A 15,868-nucleotide genomic window follows, 5' to 3' on the forward strand; every position below is an offset into this window, starting at 1 on the left:
CCCACTTTCATCTCTTTCCTCGCTCCCTTCTCTGCCTCAAGCTCTCGTCCTGGTTTCCAGGGCCGATTTCCCATGCTGCTACACACTGGGGGGTGCCCGGTGACATTTCAGATGACAGAGTGCAACCTGTCTTCTATCTTGCAAATGCAAACACCTCTCTATACTTCTGATAGCTTTTTGGTCTCTGAGGACAGCATTTCTAACTGCATGAGAGGCAGTGTCACTGCAGCTGCTGAGAGAGACAGACAGACAGACAGATAGAGAGCTTTTCTCTGTGGTCCTTTCTCTACATCCGTGGCCAGCACCCCCACCCTTCCTCCTGCCTCTTCACATCTCCAATTGCCTGATTTATCCATCTCACATATGCAGACTCATGCTAGCAGAAGCAATGGCTTTCTAGTTGCACCCAAGGATAGGTATTTTTATGTAATTGGCTTTCACGTATTTCACTGAGTATATGCATTTACTAGCCCCTTCTCTCATTCTGTTGAGAAGCTCGATGACTGGCTGAAAATCTCTGCATGTTCCAGGGGTTGGCATTCTCAGCTTTCTCTCCGCTCCAAGTTTTTACATCTTCAGAAGCACTGAGTTTATTGGCACCCCGCATTTCATAGCAGTTCTCCACCTTCCTCTGCTCCCACCAACGGAAATCTGGGCCTTTTCTTTGATCTGGCCCCAGAATCACTCACACAAGACACACATAGACTGGTATCATAGAGTTTAGTGAAAGAGTTGTGACAATGGAGTTTTATATTACAGTAAAACCCAAGCAACTGAAAGTTAATCTCCACCATCCTTGCTTCTTCCACCCACCTCCGGGACTCTCTTCCTCTTTGCCTCCTCTCAGACTTGAGCACCTGCTACATTGACTGACCCCCTCTGCTCCCGCAGAAGGCAGAAGTAGCCTCGTTCCATTTAGATGTAAAATAACTACAGCGAGGAGGAAACAAGTTCTGCATCCTGCTCAGCGCCTAAGGTAAATAAACCAGAGAGAGGAGTGAAGAAAACAGAAGTCCTCACCCTTGTGCCAAAAGGAACCCCCTCTTCACACCTTAAAACCCTTGAGCTGCACAGACGAAGCCAGCTCTGCCTCAAACTGATAGAACCCTCCCGGGGTCCCCAGTGATCCCCCATCTCCCTCTCCTTGTTGCATTGCCTTCTCTTGGATCCCAAAAGCCATCAGAGTAAAGCCCTACTGTTCTCATATCACAGGAGTCCACACAAGTCCCTGGTCGGGAACCTTACTGGACAGTGAGGCAGGAGAGAGGGAGACCTGGAGAGAACAGAGTAACAGATCCAAGGAACCCCAGGAGCTGAAAGGTTTATTGAGGAACAAGGAAGGTGACGCCTGTGACAGAAAGCCCCGTCGTGGATCCTGAGACATCTCCGTGCTGCGTGCACCGTGGGCACCCTGGAAACTCTCCTTACCAAAGGCAGAGCACGGAGACAGGCGCTGCTCGCCTAGACGCCCTCATCCCGCAGCACGCCCTCGGCGCCCAGCTTCTCCAGGTCTTCGTTGCTGTAGCCCCTGGGACACGGCCGGTACTTGGCGCCCGGGACCTCTCTCCGAGAGGAGGAGCGATGGTGCCAGAGGCTGCAGAGACCATAGACGGCGGCCAGTAGGGCCGCCCCCAAGGCCAGGTGCCAGCAGAAGAAGATGGGGAGGAAGGCCAGGTCCTCGGGGTTTTCCGCTCTCCAGGGCTGCCCAGAGGGAGGCGCGTACATCAGCACCGACAGCTGCACCATCCAGCTGCTGAGCACCAGGCCCATCCAGGTCTTGAGCACCCACAGCGCGGGCTGGTCGGGCACCCAGACCTCTATGGCGAGCACCAGGCCAACCAGGAAGGCGGGCGCCACGAAGAGCGCGTGCACGCGGATCTCCAGGGCGCCCCTGTTCTCCAGGTGCGCCGCCATCAGCAGCGCCAGCACGCAGAAGGCCAGGGCCTCCGCCGCCTGCTCCAGCTTGGCGGTCTGCCGTGCCTGGCACGCCCGGCTCGCGATGTCCACCACGCCGCTGAGCAGGAAGAAGCCGTACATGGTGACGTGGTCCCAGTTCTCGTAGAACACGAACGGGCGCCGGGGGTCCTCCCAGTCTACTATCATCAGCCGGTTCACTCCTGGGGGGTAGAAGAATTCGGGAATGATGCCACCCAGGGAGATGAGCACCTTCATTATCCCTTGCACAGGCACCAGCTGCCACCACCTGTGTCCTCGCTTCTCCCTCGGGGGCAGAGGGGGTCGGAGGTACCTCTGTCCCCGTAGCAGCGCCAAGGACACCATCACTGAGTAGTAGAGAGAGAAGATGAGGAAGAATGTCCCTGCCAGCAGGTGGCCCTGGAAGGTGCCCATGGTCGCGGGTGTGCGCTGGGGCCGCAGAGCAAGAGCTGGCAGGTAGACGAGCAGCAGCCTCCCCGGGCCCTCCTCACCAGCACAGTGGCTGCTCCTAAGCTGCGGTGAGAGTTCCCTGATCCAACTCCACCCCTACCTCCTACACATGAAGGGACATACGTCTGTGCTGGAAGCATCTGAGCCACTCCCTGGGTGGGATCTCTTTCCGCCTGTGGCACTGCACCTTGGTGTGTTCCTTACTTAGGTCAGCTAAGCTTGGGATTCCAACCTGCGCACCTCAGGCAGGCACTAGTTTACCCTTTCTCCTCGCTGCCCTCCGCCCCACCCCTCCAGAAGGAGAAGGGAGGGAAGGAGGTAATTAAGGACTGTGGCTGACTTTCTTATATTGGCTGTCTCTTGGTGCCAGCCACATCACTTCTTTTTTTTCATCATTTGAATCCCTCAACAACTCTATGAGAGAGTTATTGTTTAACAGGTTTTATAGGTGATATTAAACCTCAGAGGGGTGAAACCACATGTGCAGGTATCACATATAGCAGCTAGCACAGCAGAGCCAGGATGGGGACCCAGGTCTACTCATCTGCCGACAAAGTCCAGAGTTTGTACGTGACTAAATGACTGAATTCCGGCTCCAGCACTTGTAAGTCATATGACTATGGGCAAGTTACTTTGTCTTCTTGAGCCTCGGTTTCCTGACCTGTAGAATGGGAATAATAATTACTTCATAGGTTTGTTGTATTCAGTGGAATAAGGTATGTAGAGTGTCTGATACATAATAAACACTCAATGGTTTATTGAGTGAGTGATTATTAGTAATTTTACTATGTTGTTTCTAACATTCCTGGCTGAATTCCTATGATGCTGAAGTTGTTCAAGTAGTCCTATGAGTAATACCAAAGCAGGACCTGTTAAAAAAAATGAAGATTTTAATTATATTTAAAATTTTTTTAATGTTTTTAGTAATAGAAATTAAACATGGGCAGCCCGAGTGGTTCAGTGGTTTAGCGCTGACTTCAGCCCAGGGTGTGATCCCAGGGTCCTCGGGATCGGGTCCCACGTCGGGCTCCCGGCATGTAGCCTGCTTCTCCCTCTGCCTGTGTCTCTGCCTCTCTCTCTCTCTCTTTCATGAATAAATAAATAAAATCTTTTTTTAAAAAAAAGAAAGAAATTTAACATTACAATTGATAATGTATCATATATTAAAATTACTATTAAAAATTAATTTCAAGAGAAAAATAAACTATAAAACTTTATTTATCCCATATGTGGAAAGTTGTGACTTGCCAACAAATCTACGAAAGGTGGAGCCTATCTGTAGCCTTAACCACACAGACTTCCCTTCACAGGGATAATGTAGTTCTTACACTCCTCAGTGCCAAATGGGAAAAGTAGTAAAGAATGATAAATGAGAGGGGCCTGTGTGGCTCCATAGGTTAAGCTGCTGACCCTTGGTTTCGGCTCAGGTCATGATCTCGGGGTTGTGAGATTGAGCCCCAGCCCTGTATTGGGCTCTGTGCTCAGAGTGGAGTCTATTTATCTCTCTCCCTCCCCCACCACTCACTCACTCTCAAATAAATAAATAACATCTTTTTAAAAATGATAAATGATAAATTAAAAAGTGTTAAGGCTACTGCAATAGTAAATGGCTAACCAAAATATTTTTTCCTATCCTTACAATACTGGACCCTGAGAATTCAACATTTTTAGTATCAAAGGGAAGAATATGCCCACCAAAGGACACACTGATGATTTCATTGAACCAGAAGCTGAGGAAATCACATATACATTTCAGGCTCCTCAAGGCACAAGATAAACAGGCAAAAAGAAGAACATGGTATTGACTGTGGAAGTGGTTCTGAATAACACAGGGACATAGGATTGCAGCCATATGAGGAGGTAGGGAGGAAGAGGTGTAGATGAAAAGCAGGTGCCTCACCAGGTTGTCTTCTTAGACTTTGTATCTAATGATAGTTAAAGGAAGACACTTTCACAATCCTATGTAGGCAGGACCACTAAAGGCTCTGATTCATTTTTTCATTCAACAATAATACTACTCATGTCAGAAACTTCTGGCCCTAAGGATACCACAATGAAGAAGAGAGATAAGAAACAAATAAATATGCAAGTAAACAAGAAAAAATGGTAGAGGATGTTAAATAATAAGCCCTCAGAAAATATTAAGGCAATTGCAATAGTGAGTGAATCCTTCAGATTGAGCCATAAAAGAAAAAAACATTCAAACCAAGATCAAATTGGTATTACAGTCCAGCCATGCAATATCTGACTGAATGTTTGGATAACTTTATCACATAAAGACCTAGAGGAGGAGATAAATGAAATCAAAGACTGTAGTAAAATACCACTCCCTATAGACAATGTATCCTATTTACAATCTTTCCAGTTATGTCTTTCTCTTCCTAACTAGTATCACATTTTGGTTTTTGCCATTGAGAACCTTGTTGGGGGCTCTTCAGGTCATAAAGCCATAAGTAATTTGTCTCTGCTTATCTTTTTCTGCATATTACAATGAAAAGTATTTTTTTAAGTATTCATTATTTATTTATTTATTTATTCAGAGAGAGAGAGAGAGAGACTGAGAGGCAGAGACACAGGCAGAGGGAGAAGTGGGCTCCATGCAGGGAGCCTGAAGCGGGACTCGATCCTGGGTCTCCAGGATCAGACCCCGGGCTGCAGGCGGCGCTAAACCGCTGCGCCACCGGGGGTGCCCAATGAAAAGTATTTTTGTAATCAGAAACTATCTGAAAATTTGATTTGTTTTTTTTTTTGTTTTGTTTTTATTGAAGTTCACTTTGCCAACATATATAGTAGAACACCCTGTGCTCATCCCATCAAGTGTCCTCCTCAGTGCCTGTCACCTAGTTACCCCATCCACCAGCCCGCCTCCCCTTCTGCAACCCTTTGTTTGTTTCCCAGAATTAAGAGTCTCTCATGGTTTGTCTGAAAATTTGAAATGATGCAATTATTTAATGCATGGAGGAAAAGCTTGAATATACAGGCATCAAAATGCAGTAATTTCTACGTGGTAATTTTATGGGGACTATTAAATTGTGTATTTTTTTTTTTTTATTTTTCAAATGTTCCCTGAGGCTTTAGTAATTTAATTTTATGACAAAATTGTCAACCTGAAACATTTTGTAAGAGCTCTCCTCAGTCATTAAAACATTTCTTTATACACATATATTTATGCATACAATTATTTATATAGAAATATATGCATATGGACATTTTTTTAAGGACTGAAAAGCACAAAGATAGGTTCAAAAAGTAATATAACAAATGCCAATGCTGAATGAAAAAGTGTTAACTTTTTGTCATGTTTGCTTCCAGGGTTTAGAAAACTAAACCTTCAGATCTTTCCAGTCTCATTCCCATCCCTCCCTCCCTTCATGATGGGAAACCAACATCACGATTTTGGTGTGGATCTTCCCTGTCATTCTGTCATCTTATATATGTTTGCATCTCTCTCCTTTAGTCTTGTCTCTCTCCATCTCTTTAATCTACCTTATCATTTTCTATGTATTTCTAGTTCTGAAGAAACAAGCAACAGAAAAAGGTCTTCCAGGAACAAGGCACTGGTCATGCCTCAATGAGAACCCATGTAAGTGAAGTTCCTTTGTAATGAAATCAGTGTGGTTAAATTAAAAGGGTAGCAGGGGGCAGAGGGGGGAGGACTCAAGAATCATGCAAAAATACAGTCAATCGGAACCATATGTCATAGTGGCCCTATTCCAGTAAACTGGGCAAGTAAACAGATGTGTTGGTCCTAAGGGCAATTACAGGTGAACAAGGCTAGCTTTTATCACCCCCCTGCCCAACACACACACAAAGTGACCAAGAGTCCCTGGCGGGGTGTGCCTGTCTCTCCCCATCTCCCAACTGGACAGTTACTTACCATCTGCTACTCTCTGAGTCTTTCTGGCTTTCAAAGGGAGACGGTGTCTGATAATACTCACTCACACTTGTTGACTGATTAATCTTTAGCAGATGTGTTTTAGTCATTGTAAACCCCTCATCTCCAGTGGAAGGAGGAAAATCTTTAGCTTTGCCCATGACTAAAGGAATTTGAGGCATCAGACAGCAGGTGTTGAGATGTGTCTGCTATTTGAAGGGGTTCCTGAAAGTAAATTTGATTCAGACCTTCTAACCCAGGGGTTTCCAAGGCTGCCCATTAGAATCATCAGGGAAATTTTTTTTTTTTTGAGATTTTATTTATGTATTCATGAGAGACACACAGAGAGAGGCAGAGACACAGGCAGAGGGAGAAGCAGGCTCCCTGCGGGGAGCCCGATGCAGGACTTGACCCCAGGACCCCGGGATCATGACCTGAGCCAAACGCAGACACTCAATCACTGAGCCACCCAGGTGCCCATCAGGGAGATGTTTAAATGTTTAGATCCTCCCCTGGAAGTTCTGGTTTAATTGGTCTGGGATTTAGGTTTTTAAAATCTCCCCTGCAGGCACAAAAGGACAAATAGTGTATGAATAGATAGCACTTATATGGGATATCTAGAGTGATTGAATTCACAGACACAGAATAGAAAGGTGGTTGCCAGGAGTTTGGGGGGAGAGGGGACTGGGGGAGTTTCTGTTTAACTGGTACAGAGCCTCTGTTGGGGAAGATGAAGAGTTCTGGAGAGGGATGGTGGTGATGGCCGCACAACAGTGTGAGTGTACTTAACGTCACTGAGTTGTACATCTAGAAATGGTTAAGATGATAAATTTTATGTTATCTACAATAAAAAAGGTGAAAAACCAACTGGTTTCTGGTGATTGGAACTTGCAGTCAGGTTGAGAACCACCTCTGGTATCTGGGGTCACTGTTGGCGGGTGGGTCCTGCCCTCTTCCTCCCACCTGTGTGGGCTCCCTGCCTCTCTGGGAGGCTCAGCTGGGCGCTGTTTGTGGTTCAACTGTTGGGGCTACTATAGGGGCAAAGAAGTTTCACTTTTTACTTTTCCTTTGAGATTTAGTCTCCTGCCCAGCGCTGGTCCTGGAAACCCTCCCGGTGCCTTCTGTACTTAGTAGCAACATTTCTGTGTAGGTGGCTGAATGGCAACCTCTATCAGCAGGGGTTTTATTCTCTGGTCCCTTCTGGTATCTGTGGCTGGAGCCTTCCTCTCCCGTCTTTCGGACTTAGGCATGCTACGTTTGACTCAGCCCTGTCATCCAACTTGTGCAGGTATATGTCACACAGGAATAACCACCAGTTCACATCAAATAGGGATGACCATAAGTCCATGGGGATCTGGAGTTCTTCGTGTATTCTCTAGGGAAATGCTTATCTACTTTGTAACCCAAATATTAGCAGAAGCTACTCTGTCTTTTGAAATACATATGAATTTACTTGAGCCCTGTCCCATACTCTGGGGTGTGGGAAGTCCAATGCTCTGTCTAAAATTCTTGAACTTTCCAGGGCTGGGGCTTTGCTCCTCTCTAACTCTGAGAGTGCATTCTGCACTGGCTGTGTTCACACCTGCAGGCACATCTGCAGCATCACTCTTTGCTCTGTTTCTCACTGACCCAGAAGGGAGACTCAGCCCTTTTTCATTGATTCCTACCTCTACCATTTGGAAAACAAAACAAAACAGAAATGTTTACAAAAGGCATTTACGTGCACAGCAGGCTTTATTATATATGTGAGGATGATGATTAGATATTACATCATCCCAAAGTAAAACTCTTGATATTGAGTATTAAATATTTTTGTTCTTTTTTTATTAAAGATTTTATTTATTCATGAGAGACACACAGAGAGAGGCAGAGACATAGGCAGAGGGAGAAGCAGGCTCCATGCAGGGAGCCCGATGCCGGACTCGATGCCAGGACCCCAGGATCATGACCTGAGCTGAAGGCAGATACTCAACCACTGAGCCACCCAGGCACCCCAGATATTTTTGTTCTTAAAGGTTCTTCAGGGCAGCCCGGGTGGCTCAGCGGTTTAGCGCTGCCTTCAGCCCAGGGCGTGATCCTGGAGACCTGGGATCGAGTCCCACGTCAGGCCCCCTGCATGAAGCCTGCTTCTCCCTCTGTCTGTGTCTCTGCCTCTCTCTCTCTCTCTCTCATGAATAAATAATCAATTAATTAAATTTAAAAAAAAGTCCTTAAGCAATATATGGTTCTATTCATATAAAGTCCCCAAACTGGCAAAACTAACCTAAGGTGTTGAAAGCCAGGATAGTGGTTAGCATGAGGATTAGGTGCAGGTTACACAGGTGACTTAGGGGAAAGCTATGTAGCTGTATACTTGGGATTTGGATACTTTCCTGTATTTCTGTTATGCTTCAAAAAAATTTTCACATTAAAATTAAAGAGGAAAGAAGAAGCCCATCAACAACTTCAGGCTCAAGCATGTTGCTTGACTCTCTCTCCATCCAGACTTTCTTCAGATTAGTATAGGGAATTCTCTCACCTAATCAGCCTGCATCCCAGAGGGCAGTTTTGGATTCTGATCTGTTAACAGTGTCTCCAAAGAGGACCAAAAAACATGCAGACACACACATTGTCAGTGATGGGCCCCTCACATACTCTTCTTCCTAAACCTCTTTGAAGGAATCATGCCAGTGAGAACTGGAAAGACTCATCCAGATGCCCACTCTCCAGGGGTCTTCCCATATTCCCTCTACCCTTCCACCCTCAAACCTGTCAGGAGAGAGACTGTCTCTGGTTCTGACCTTCCACAGAGGCCCCAAAACCACCTTTACACAATGAGACATACAGACTAAAAGATTCTGAAGCCATCCAGATGCTAAAAGCCCAGGTAAATAAGAACGTGGCTCATGGCATAGATAGGAAGTCAAACTGTGGTGGCCCTCAGGACACCTTGGTCTGCCCACCAGTGGGCATCTTGAAAGGACAGCTCTGAGCCTGGATACACCATCTTGCAGCGTGACCTCTGCCTCGAGGGTCTCGAGCTCTTCACTGGGCCCCCTGGGGCATGGTGGTACCTGGAACCTGCCCTTTGCTGGGAGGAGCAACCATAGTGCCAGAGGCTGGAGGCAGTGCCAGCAGAAGGTAGTGAGGAAGCCCCGGGTCTCCCGTGGCTGGAAGGCACATCATCACACATGGCTGCAGTGACCGGGCAGGCCATGGTCTTGCTGCCTGGCCCAGCTTCATCGTGCTGCTGCACTAGCCATGTGTGTTTCATTACAGCCACCACGAGCTCAGCAGGAAGAATACTAGACACAGTGATCTGCTTATCCCAGCACGTGGAGAGGGAGAGCAGCCCCTCAGGCCCTCCCCTGTCACCCCTGTCTCCCCTGTCACCATCTGCTTGTCGTTGGAGGACAGAAGAACTTAGTAAGGACGTCAGTGAGAAGCAACAGCTTCCTCCCCCTCTTCCACAGGCACCTGCTGCCACCACCTCTGTCCTCATGTCTCTTGGTAGGACGTGGTCCCCATAGGGCAGGATGCCACCCTGATGGGAAGTGCCTAGGACTTCTCACAGGAAATGCCATGCACTTTCTACGTTGCCAGGAGGGTGAGGACAGCCCAACGGTGGCTGACTAGGTGGGCTCACCTTTCAGGTAGGTGCTCACAGAGGACAGAAGAGGGTGCCTTGATAATACTTCTTTGGTCCCCGTGCTGTCATTCATGCCTCTGTTCTGCCCAGGTATAAGCTAATGTGTGAGGAAGGTACACAGCATGATGGTTGTGTTTGTTATTATGACTGTGGTACCAATACACCAGGTTTCACCAGCCTGGGGCTATCAGTCCAGTCTGATTTACCTGAGCATCTATATTCTAATGGGTCTTAGTCTTTGCTTTTTCACAGAGGGCCTTAGAATCTTGCAGAATTTCCCTTCAGCTCCTACATTAAGGATGATTATGGAATCTTGCTGCCCAAGAATCAGTTCTGGTTACCCTGGCAGCATGTCGCTGGTCAGCTGCAGACATACTGTCCATGCTGCTCGCTGGGCACTCATTGCACAGCTCTTGCCCTCAGTAGCCCCCTGAAAAGCCGCAGCACCTGGATCACAGCCTTCCTGCCCTCACTTGGCCTGTGGTGTTGTCATCATGGAGGAGATCCACTTTTGCTGCCAGCTGTTCTGGGTTTCTGGGGCTGAGAGCCCACAGACAATGGCCTTGACAGCTAGGAGCCCCCCCACCCCCGTCAGGCTCCCTGCTCAGTGAGGACTCCCTTCTCCCTCTCCCTCTGCCCCTCCCCAGCTTGCGCTCTTTCATCAATCAATCAATCAATCAATCAATCAATCAATCTTAAAAAAGATACAGTAAAATAATGACCTGTAGAGAAAGGGGAATGAGAGCAGAGAAGAGAGATAAAAGAGAACACATTAATCCATAAAATAGCCAAAGGACTTTGTGCATATGACATGCACTGAGCAATAGAAATAATTCAAGCCTCATCAACCAGTGCCAACAAAATGAAACAGACAAAAAAAAAAAAAAAAAAGCAAACAAACAAAAAACAACCCCACCATCACAAAAGAGAAAGCATGATGTGTACATAAAATCTTGATTACACTAGGTAGAGGGTGATGTGGACTCTGTAGCAGGCACTGAGAATGGACCGTGTGAGACAAGGCAGGGAGAGACCCTGTCCATGTTAGGGGAGTCAGAGCAGGCTTCATGAAGGCATCATGTCTGAGTAAGTGTTACCTACCTAAGAACAGGCCTCTTTCCCAGGTGGCTCCCTTCAAAGAAGTCTGCTCACACTGTCCACCCACTTATATAGACCTCGGGGTCAAATCCATATCAGATTAGCACGCCAGAAGCCAGCACCCACTCCAGCGATGCTCATATCCTGATGGATGGTCGAAGAGACAGGAAGGTGCCCTCCTGAAGAGACAGGAAGGTGCCCCACTAAAGCCCTCTAGTGAACCCAGGGGCATGGCTAGGCAATCTCCAGTCACTTGCTGTAAATTGCTCTCCAGACTATAATGCCTTCCCATAAAAAGTTCAACTACAGATGAATAAAAAGAAGGATCGAAGTTCAGACAGAAAAGCAGTATGAAGGGCATTAGCAATTTCCTGGCATGTGCGTTCCTGGACTAAGGTACAAACCACTCTCCCTCTAAATAACAGAAATTACAGGAGACCTCAAATCATGTTTTTTTTTTTTTTAAGATTTTATTTATTTATTCACGAGAGACACACACACAGAGAGACGGAGATACAGGCAGAGGGAGAAGCAAGCTCCATGCAGGGAGCCTGACGTGGGACTCAATCCCAGGTCTCCAGGATCAGGCCCTGGGCTGAAGGCGGCGCTAAACCGCTGAGCCACCAGGGCTGCCCCTCAAACCATCTTCTTAATAACATCGAAGTCCTAACAAAAACAAACAACAACAAAAAAATGGGACACCTGGGTGGCTCAGCAGTTGAGTGGCTGCCTTTGGCTCAGGGCGTGATCCTGGAGTCCTGAGATCGTGTCCTGCATCGGGCTCCCTGTATGGAGCCTACTTCTCCCTCTGTCTGTGTCTCTGCCTCTTTCTCTCTGTGTCTCTCATGAATAAATAACTAAAATATTTAAGAAAAAAAAAAAGGAGGAATTAAGAGAGTAGAATTGGGAGGGGTAAGAGCCTAAATGGGTGAGCCTCTGTTCCTTGTCTGGGAGAAGGCAGCTAATAGGTCAAGCTTCTGGGGTGAGTGGGAAGGGCAATATTGCATTCCACATTGTCCTAAAGACATGCTGGGGTTGTCTGCCAATCCTCAGAATCTAGATCGTAGAGCTGGAGGGACATAGTTGGCAGTCACTGTCTACCAAGGTGGAAACCCAGTATAAGCCCATCCTCTGCTTACATAGAGAGTCTACCCGCTAGAATATTCCTCAAGCCCTGTTCCTGGACTGAGTGCTCTTGGGTGCTGGCAAAAGAAAGGTGGATCCCTCTGGAAGAGGATCCTTGGTCTCTTTTAATTTTCAAAATAGTCATTTCATATAATATGTCCAGGAGAACAGAGGCATAGAGGTATGTGAGACAAAACAACATGTCTCAGGATCAACAGTAGCCATAACCATAGAAATAGACCTACCAAGATATCAGATATTAGAGTTCTTAGGTACAACCAATAAAGCAATGCACACACACTGTGTCAAGGAGATAAAAGCAGAATTAAAAGTTTTATGTAAGGATATGGAAATTTTGAAAGCAACAATGCAGATAAAAAAAAATTAGAGGGGCATCTGGGTGGCTCAGTCAGTTAATCGACTGACTTGATTTCAGCTCAGGTCATGATCTCAAGTTCATGGGATGGAGGCCCACGTGCAGCTCTGCTTTCACTGAGGAGAAGAGGCTTGTCCCTCTTCTCCTCCTCCCCCTGCTTGCACTCTCTTTCTCCCTCTCTCTCAAATAAATGAATAATAGAACCTTAAAACAATTAGATATTATAGAACTAAAAACTGCAATAATCCAATTAAGAACTCAATAGAAGGGTTAATAACAGTGGAAAAGAAGATAAGTCAGAAGAAATCGTCCAGAATGAGGCCTAGTGAGACATAAAGATGGAAAATACAGAAATGATAAATAGGGGAAGATACAGAAAACCTAATATGTGTTTCTTTGGCAATATTTGAGGAGCTAAGAGTTAAGAATTTTCCAGAATTGATGAAATGAGCCAATTCTCTGAATCAAAAAGCCACAGGAGAGATTCCCACACGAAATAGAAATCTCGAAGGTATTAGTGAAGCCAAGAAATCCTGCTTGGGACGTTCTTCTTCCATGACAAGGTGTGAGTACTTGAGGGACTTGGTGGATTTCTTTATGGCACTGTTCTTGTGGTTTGTTTTTGAAGGTGGGAGAGATTTGACCTGGTTTATAAGCTGAGGGAAGAAACCAGTTGAGAGTGACAGGCTGAAAATATGGGAGAGGAGAGATAATGCATGACGTTTTTAGAGGAGCAGGGGCCCATACCGTGAATGATTATACCCATAATACCGACCATTTATTGAACATTACATGACAGTATCCATTTCAGGCAGTTGTCACACACTGATATTAATTCTTAAAACCCCTAACAATTAGTATTTCTATTCAGACATCATTGGTAAGTTCACTGATGCTCAGGAAATTCAAAGGGGAAAAACCCAAAACAACTTGGTTGTAAAGTATGGTTAGTAAACGGGGGGTACCAAGATCCACACCAGACCTTGACTTACCCCAAAGTCCTTGTCCTTCCTACTCTACCAGGCTGCTCTCAGAGCTCCAGCTGGCCTCAGAAAGCCCTTTTCTTGGCCCGAAATTGGTTAGAAGGAGGATGACTGTGGAGGTGGAGATATTTGGAGAACATAGAGAAAGGATTAGGGAGTTGAAGCAGTGCAGGCTCGAGGCTTGGTTGTTCCCAGTAAAGTGATAAGTGATATTATTTGCAGAGATAGAAGGATGTGGGAAGTCAGCAGCGAAGTAACTGCCAAGGTAGAGTCCTCTAGGGGAGAGGGAGGGAAAGGATCGGAGTCATGTGAAAGCAGAGGAGGAAGCTGAGTCAGGGGAGTGTCAAACCAGGGCAAGAGGCAGTAACCAGGGAACCAGAGTTGAGGGGCAAGGGGAGGCTAATACCGTCGACTTAGGCAGATGGCAGGATTGGGGTGACAGGAAGGCTGTGAGCCAAGCGCCCAAACCATCAATGACAGCATGGAGTCGTGTTCCAGAGTGGACCAAGGACACTGAGAGGCAGGGGGCAAACTTGAGAAACAGTATGTCATAGTCTCACAGTATCCCCTCCCCCAATATTTATTGCAAGGGGAAACATAGTAACATCACGGTGGAGAAAAGCAGCAGATCTCACCTTAACCAAGTGATCTCAAAATGCTGTTTTATCAAAAGAGATGATGCGACAAAGCTCCCAGCTGCCTGGCAAGGACCAAGTCAATAAACAATGACTATTATTTTAGTCCTCCAGGTAATAATAGCCACATCCCCAGGGACCTACGGCCCGAAGGTCTCGCCACCTCAATCGTACCTCACCTCGGCGCAAATTAATCTGTGCTAACGTGTCTCTGCGTCCCAAAGGGTTAACGAGTTGTCCCTGGGTAACCCATGTGGTTCACACATGTGCCCTTGACGGGTCTTCCTTAATAAACGGAGGGATTCCAACGGTAGAGATTCAGGCACGGCGGCAGGGTTGAGATAACGGCTCCTGGCTGGGGTGAGGGTCGGGAGTTTGGGGTCTCGAACCGAACCGGGAGCCCCCGCGGTCCCGCGCGCCCAGGGCTGAGGCTCGGGTCTCTAACCGCGCAGCTTCCGCTCTGGGTCCCTCCCGCCCGCGGGGCCGCCCGCTCCAGGACCTCGCAGGTGGGGGCGTGGATGGGGGGGGGTGCAGATGCTGCACCTGCATCCCGCGCCGGCCGGGCCGTGGGGGCGGGGGGAGGAGCCTGCATGTCCCGCACCTGGCCCGGAGCCCGTCCCAGCCGACGTGCGACTGTGCAGCGGCCGGTGCCAGCCCTGACGCTCCCGGGACGGTCTCCTCGAGGAAGCGCGCCGGTGCCCCCTAGTGGCCGAGCTCGGGGCCTCCTGAGGTCCCGCGGCTCTGCGGGGACCAAGGTGCAAAGGACCTAGAGCGACCTAGAGCGACCTAGAGCGACCCCGGCCTGCAGGGAGCTGGGAGCAGTGTCCCCCCGGGGGGTGTGCGGACCGGGGCTGGCTGGGACGGTGGGGATGGCACAGCCCTCGAGTGAGCCGGGTCTGAGTCAGCTCGGACCCAGGAAGGCCGGAGGCCTCCTCCTGCTGTCCCCTGTCCCCCACGCTGGCCTCAACTCCTCTCAGGTCTTCACTGTTCTTGAGGGAAAAGGGAGAAATGAGTATCTATGTACTGGGCAAGTTCACTTAGTCATGTGGAAACTCACTACTTCTAAAAGGATTTGAAGTGATCAGGAAGATCTGAGGATGTTAAAAACAGGAAAAAGGATGGGGGGTTGCGGTGGGTAAACAGAGGGGTGGGTTAATACTTAAAATGACTCTTGAGGGGCGCCTGGATGGCTCAGTCGGTTAAGTGTCTGCCTTTAGCTGAGATCATGATCCCGGGGATGTTGGGATCCAGCCTGAAATTGAGCTTCCCCCTCAGTGGGGAGTCTGCTTCGCCCTCTGCCTCTCTCTCCCCCCACTCCTTGTTTATGTTCTCTGCTCGCTCTCTCTCTCAAATAAATAAATAAAATCTTAAAGAAAAAAAAAATGACTCCTGAGGCCCTGAACAGGTACTATAGACCAGAAGACTGGAAACAGAATGTTAAACTTCCAAATCATGAGAGCTTTAAAAAGAAAGAAACCAACAAGACTCAAACAGTCCTTCAAGCATCAGGAACAAAAGACCAAGGGGAAAGGAAATCATGGAACTAAAACACTGACTGAGCCACCCAGACATCCCTCACTGGGGCCTTTCGAATAATGTTGCATAATAATGTTATAGTGAGCATTTAACCCTTGTGCTTAATTCTAATGGAAATAGCTTGAGGGCTTTACGTGTTTTAGTAAGTTATCTGCTATTAATTTTTTTGGTAAATATTCTTTATTATATTTAAGAAGTGCCCGTCTATTCCTATATTACCTTTACTCT

General features: G+C 47.4%; 1 protein-coding gene across 25 annotated transcripts; it reads right to left on the reverse strand.

The window, feature by feature from the left end:
• Positions 1-703: 703 nt before the first annotated feature.
• Positions 704-14,496, reverse strand: LOC144302515 (transmembrane epididymal protein 1A-like). Of its 25 annotated transcripts, none has more exons than XM_077879924.1 (6): positions 14,284-14,496; positions 14,105-14,169; positions 13,876-13,982; positions 13,479-13,580; positions 2,926-3,046; positions 704-2,117 (listed from the first exon to the last, which is right to left on the reverse strand). In XM_077879924.1, exons 5-6 carry the CDS (start codon positions 2,927-2,929, stop codon positions 1,462-1,464), a joined length of 660 nt encoding a protein of 219 aa, XP_077736050.1. In that variant the 5' UTR covers positions 2,930-3,046; positions 13,479-13,580; positions 13,876-13,982; positions 14,105-14,169; positions 14,284-14,496; the 3' UTR covers positions 704-1,461. The 25 variants fall into 25 exon arrangements, with proteins under 25 accessions (XP_077736050.1, XP_077736054.1, XP_077736048.1 ...); XM_077879928.1 differs by having other exon boundaries at positions 14,105-14,165; positions 14,279-14,496; XM_077879922.1 differs by having other exon boundaries at positions 14,279-14,496.
• Between the last annotated feature and the right edge of the window lie 1,372 nt (positions 14,497-15,868).

Source organism: Canis aureus, chromosome 31 (assembly GCF_053574225.1).
Source record: "Canis aureus isolate CA01 chromosome 31, VMU_Caureus_v.1.0, whole genome shotgun sequence".
In the NCBI taxonomy this organism is placed as follows: domain Eukaryota; kingdom Metazoa; phylum Chordata; class Mammalia; order Carnivora; family Canidae; genus Canis; species Canis aureus.

Excerpts from the sequence above, each read along its gene's own strand:
- LOC144302515 (XM_077879920.1), bottom strand. The coding sequence starts at position 2,349 with ATGGGCACCTTCCAGGGCCACCTGCTGGCAGGGACATTCTTCCTCATC.